Source organism: Microtus ochrogaster, chromosome 1 (assembly GCF_000317375.1).
Source record: "Microtus ochrogaster isolate Prairie Vole_2 chromosome 1, MicOch1.0, whole genome shotgun sequence".
NCBI lineage: Eukaryota > Metazoa > Chordata > Mammalia > Rodentia > Cricetidae > Microtus > Microtus ochrogaster.
This window is the reverse complement of record NC_022009.1, coordinates 46366052-46371770: the sequence shown is the minus strand read 5'-3', so window position 1 is coordinate 46371770 and position 5719 is coordinate 46366052. Positions and strand designations below refer to the sequence as shown.

The 5719-nt window shown below is 43.6% G+C and overlaps 1 protein-coding gene across 1 annotated transcript in view; it reads left to right on the top strand.

Annotated features, from left to right (window-relative positions):
• The window catches only part of Cinp (cyclin dependent kinase 2 interacting protein), a 16635-nt gene that overhangs the window by 8661 nt on the left and 2255 nt on the right, over positions 1-5719 (top strand). Inside the window, exons 3-4 of the mRNA XM_005343563.2 lie at positions 2620-2749; positions 5549-5678. Of these exons, the coding sequence (XP_005343620.1) occupies positions 2620-2749; positions 5549-5678 (260 nt within the window). The remainder of the gene's footprint in view (positions 1-2619; positions 2750-5548; positions 5679-5719) is intronic.

Below are 5719 nucleotides of genomic sequence, written 5' to 3'. Positions count from 1 at the left end.
ACCTTTGGAAGAGCAGGCAATGCTCTTAACCACTGAGCCATCTCTCCAGCCCCCTAGAAACATTTTTAAAAGGTGGGGAGAAATCCTGCTTCATCCGATTTTTTAAGTATAAATGATTTTTTTAAGAGATTAAATCACTTGTGGTTGTTTATTTTTTGGTGCAACCAGAAAATAGCAGGATAACTGAATCAGGAGAGGCTATGACTGTCTCGGGGGTCACCATAACATTCCATAGAGAGAGCTAGTCTTATATCCTACTGCACAAAGCATACTAAATAGTAATTTGGAGTCTCGGTTGTGCATTTGTCTCTGGAATATTTTCAGTTATATCTGGTCTCGTTTCTAGTTTCTAGTAGAACTGTTGCCTAAACTACTCCTCGGCCCTTGCCCTGTCAGAACTGTCCTCATGGCAGCCCATCTTCCTAACCAGGGTATAATGTGCTGTGAGGGATGAACTTTTGAGTGTGCACTGTGCCTGGCATAAAATGGTGGGTCAGTGGGACTGAGGATTGTGAGCACTTGACTATGTGAGGTCTTAGGGAAGACTTGCCAAGCGTGAGGATGGAGCATCACTTGGAATATGATCACAGAGAAACAACACATGGCTCTTGGGTACGTGAACACAATGTATGACTTCAGAGTTTGGGTACATGTTTTAAGAATTGAAAAGACTGTGTACTTTGCTCCTCAACCAATAAAATCTCCATTGTAAAGGAGAAAAATAAAAAAGAGTATTTTCTACTCTATTACAGAGGAAGTGGGTTCAGTTCCCAGCATCCATATGGCAGCTCACAGCTGTCTGAACTACAACTACAGATGATCTGATGCCCTCATCTGGTCTCTGTGGGCACTGCAAACACATAGTACACATATACACAGATAGACAAATACTCATACACATAAATTTTTTTAAAAATATTTATTTATTTATTTAGTATACAATATTCTGTCTGTGTGCATGTCTGCAGGCCAGAAGAGGGTACCAGACCTCTTTACAGATGGTTGTGAGCCACCATGTGGTTGCCGGGAATTGAACTCAGGACCTTTGGAAGAGCAGGCAATGCTCTTAACCTCTGAGCCATCTCTCCAGCCCCACACATAAATTTTTAAAGTTGAAAAAAAAAAAAACAAAGGAAACAAATGGTGGTGCACACCTTTAATTCCGGCACTCAGGAGGCAGAGGCAGATAGATCTATGTTAGTTTGAGGACCACCTGGTCTACAGAGTAAGTTCCAGGACAGCCAAGGCTACCCAGAGAAACCCTGTCTGGGAGGTGGGGAAAAAGTAAGTGTGGTGGCTCATTCCCTCAGTCCCGGCACTTGGGAGGCAGAAGCAATTGGATCTCTGGGTTTGAGGCTGACCTGGACTATATAGCAAGTTTCAAGCCAGCTAGGACTACATACAAAGGAGGAGTTGGAGAGGTAGCTCAGTCAGTCAGGAACTCACCATGCAAACACAAAGACCCGAATTCAGACTTCAACGCCCAATGTATGTTTGAGTTTTTTGTTTGTTTGTTGTTTTGTTTTGTATTTTAAAGATTTATTTATTATGTATGCAGTGTTTTGCTTGCATATACACCTGCAGGCCAGAAGAGGGCACCAGTTCTCATTACTGGAATTAAACTCAGGACCTTTGGAAGAGCAGCCAGTGCTCTTAACCTCTGAGCCATCTCTCCAGCTCCCAATGTGTGTTTGTAATCCCAGGACTGAGATGAAAGAGACAGGCCACCACCCCAGCCTAGTTAGTCTTTGAGCCCCAGGTTCCAGTGATGAGAATCCATGTCTTCAAAAAGGTAGATGGCTCTTGAGGAACACCAGAGATTAACTCCTGGTTTTGTAAGCATATGTCACAGTGCATGCTCATGGCCGAGCCAGAAAGAAGATATTGGGTTCCCAAAATCCTGTGAAGGGTATACCTTCACATAGATAGATGTCTCCCCACTAGACCCTAACCTTAATCGTTGTACTTCCTCCTACCATCACTATAGGCTGAAAACCAAGCCTTTAATGTCCAAACTGTATAGATCACATACTTCAGTTTAAAAACCATTCACCAACTCTTGACTCCTTCAGGAAATGACCCATGTCTTATGCGTCTTTGTACGCTGGCACTAAGCCCTACACCAAGGATGCCCAGGGCTGGAGTATAACTTTGCAGCAGAGCATTTACAGCACACTGGAGGCCCTCAGTTCTATCTGAGCATAGCAAACTTGAGTGATGGATGGATATGCTCAATGTGTATGCAAATAAACATCTACTATAATAACATTTGCAACATGTATGTAAAATATCTAACATTGCTAATGACTTTTATAGAATTTATTATAACATTTTTTTTTTTTTGGCTTTTTGAGACAGGGTTTCTTTGTGTAGCTTTGGAACTCACTCTGTAGACCAGGTTGGCCTCAAACTCACATAGATCTGCCTGCCTCTGCCTCCTGGGTGCTTCTGGGATTAAAGGCGTGTGCAACCACCTCCCAGTTTGTTTTTCTTTTTTTGAGCCAGGCTGATTATGAACTCTTCTTCCTCCTCAAGCCTTGGGATGAAGACATTTGGTCACCCAGCATGAGATGAGTTTAAAGCTTGTAATTTGTACCCATTATCTCCTGCTTTGTCCAGGAGTAAAGAGAAGGTTGAATTAGAGAGCAGCAGCCCAGCTTCCAGTGAAAAGGGAGAGAAGACAAATCTGGAATATGATAAGGAACTTGAAGCGCTGTGTGAGGAGCTGCAGGTCACCTTGGATGCCTTGGTAAGACCTAAAGGTACAGGTCACCTACATCACTGTCACTCAGGCCCTAATGGAACGGTTTGGGGTTTGTTTGACCATGGGGGTGTTCAAGCTGTGAGAGGCTCTTTCTCCTCCTCAGCCTCCTCTTCCACCTACCTAACAAACCCTGAAGCTCTCAAGATGCTGCCCATTACACTGTTCTGGGCAGTTTCAACCACTTTAAGGGTCCATTGAGTAAGTATTTAGACTTTGGGGCCCAGACTATCTGTGTCATAGTGACTTCTCTGTACTGCCGCACAATACTGAAGCAGCCGTGGTCACTAGTTATCAGTGTGGACAGAGCAGGTCTTATTTCAGGTTGTGTCCTGTATTTCTTGTTCAGATTGTTTGCACATTGGCATTGGAAGTTCTGGCTGAAATATTGTCCCCACAGTACAGCTCTAGCTTGGGAATGTTTTTGACATTTCCTTCCTAACTAGCACTGAAAGCTGTTCCAGATTTACTTTGAATATTTCCTGCCTCTGTCCTAGAGTTAGCCTTTCCCCAAGGGGCTCAGATCCCTTGTATAGGAAAGTCCTGTTGGAAACCTGTTAGCTGCCCCACCCCATAAAGGAAGGAAGAGAAAGAGAGAGAGAGAAAAAAAGCCGGGTGGTGGTGGCCCTCACCTTTAATACCAGCACTCGGAGGCAGAAGCAAGCAGATCTCTGTGAGTTCAAGGCCAGCCTGGTCTACATAGTGAGTTCCAGGACAGCCAGGCCTTTACACAAAGAAACCCGGTATCAAGAAAAGAAGAAGAAGAAACCTGTTGCCCTGGGGCTAAAGAGATGTCTTAAGTATTATGAGCACTTGCTGCTCTTTCTAAGGACCACAGTTCAGTTCCCAGCACCCATATCAGGCAGCTTACAACTGTCTCTAACTCCAGATTCAGGGAATTCAGTACCCAATTTTGGCTTCCACAGGCATCCACACACATAAATAATAAATCTTATTAGAGAAAGTAAGCTCTACACACTAACTCTCAGGGCTGCTCTTCCTGAGTTCAATTCCCAGCAACCACATGGTGGCTCACAACCATCTATAATGAGATCTGGTGCCCTCTTCTGGCATCTAAGCATACATGCAAGCAGAACACTATACATAATAAATAAATCTTTTTAAAAGAAAGAAACTTTGTTCTGGCGATCCTGACTCAGGTTTGTTTTTGTTTTTTGAGACAGTTTTCTCTGTGTAGCCCTGACTGTTCTGGAACTCACTCTGTAGACCAGGATGGCCTTAAATTCACAGAGATCCACCTGCCTTTGCGCCTGAGTGCTGGGGTTAAAGGTGTGCGCCACCACTGCCTGGTTGAATTTGTCTTAAACTGTCTTGGAAAAGTATTCTCATTCTGTGTTCAAGCCCAAAAGCTGGGGTTGGAGACTGTGAATGCTGCTTTTCTTGTTTACCTGGCCATTAAAGAGGTTTGGCTTTACATATCTTTTCTTGGGGGATTGGTGCAGCCTTTCCCCTTAAGAGGCACACCCATTTAAGTGTGTTCTGTGTTACTGTGGGAGACACTCAGATGCTATGTATGAGTGGACTGTTCTTACACTGTTAGCTCAACAAAGTACACACAGATGACAGGTCAGGGGCTCCCAGATTTTCCTCCTCCCCGAATCCTTCTAAGCTTTTCTAGAACTAGGAGGGATCGGCCATGGGATGCACAGAAAACTCAGATCCCTTACTGGCCCCGCCTCCTCACCTAACCTTAAGAATCTTCCCATCAGAGACTAGAAATGATTGAACCTGTCTGGAGGTTAAGCTAAGTGAAATGAAATATTAAACATAAATTGATTTGAGCAGAAAGTAGAGACCTTTAAATATTAACATTTGCTGAATTTAGTGTATGCCACTCTAGATAAAACCAGAGGATGGGTGGTTGGGAGGGTCAAGTATAAAGTATTATGATTTTGATGCTGTATATTGCTTTTATTCCCCCAAGCACATAGCAGTTAACTGAAGGCGTAAGTCACAAAACAATCCCACACCAGTTTGAAATTATGATTAATAAAAGGGTTATTTATTTAAAGGGAAAAATGTACAGATCACCGTCCTAAACAACAGCCCTCTGCACGACCAGAAAAGGAGTCTAGTAGCTGGGAGAGAGCGAGTAGACCACACTTAAGTGGGCTGGTATCTTAAAGGCTATTGGCTGAGGGAGCAGAAGAGCTCCCGCAGCAGTTAACTATACTCAGGGGTTAGATATTTGGTTTTAATAAACCTTTGCTACCTAAGTCTACATGGAATCCTAGTTAATTCTGTTTATCTTAGTGATCACTCCTATAACTAATCGGGTGCTTCCCTGCCCTTCATCCGTGCCATCCTTTCTTGTCACCGTGGAGATGGTGCTGGTGTTTCCTGACAGAGGACACAGCTGCAGAGGGAGGGAGATCTGTGGGTTTCAGATTCTCATTGTGCTCTTCTGTGTGGATAGGAGGCTCACAGAGGCTGCAATGAGCTCAGAAATGTACTTGCTGAGTGCCTCTCTGCCTATCTCACTCCATAATGGTGGCCTGCTGGGTCTTTGGAGCTAAACACTAGTGCTGCTTAGAGATCTTACTGGGGTGGGAATCACCAAGCTTTCTTCTCTCTGAGTAACAAACCCACAATACCCATCTGCTCACACACCCTGGAAATCTGTCTGTGGCGGTAATGGGGTGAGTTACTAGAATCTTAGCCCCACCAGGACTATACATCATAGCCTTCAAATATTTTGTAGTTATTAAATCTGAGATTAGAAATTCTAAGCAATATTCTCATACTCTAAATTAATATCTTTTTCAGACTAAAATACAAATGAAAATGGAAAAGCTGTCTTCAACCACCAAGGGAATTTGTGAACTAGAAAATTACCATTACAGGGAAGAAAGTAACCGGCCCCTTCTGTTTCACACATGGCCCACGGCCTTCTTTTGTAAGTAGTTCTCTTGAAGGTGTCTTTGTTGTTTTGTTGGT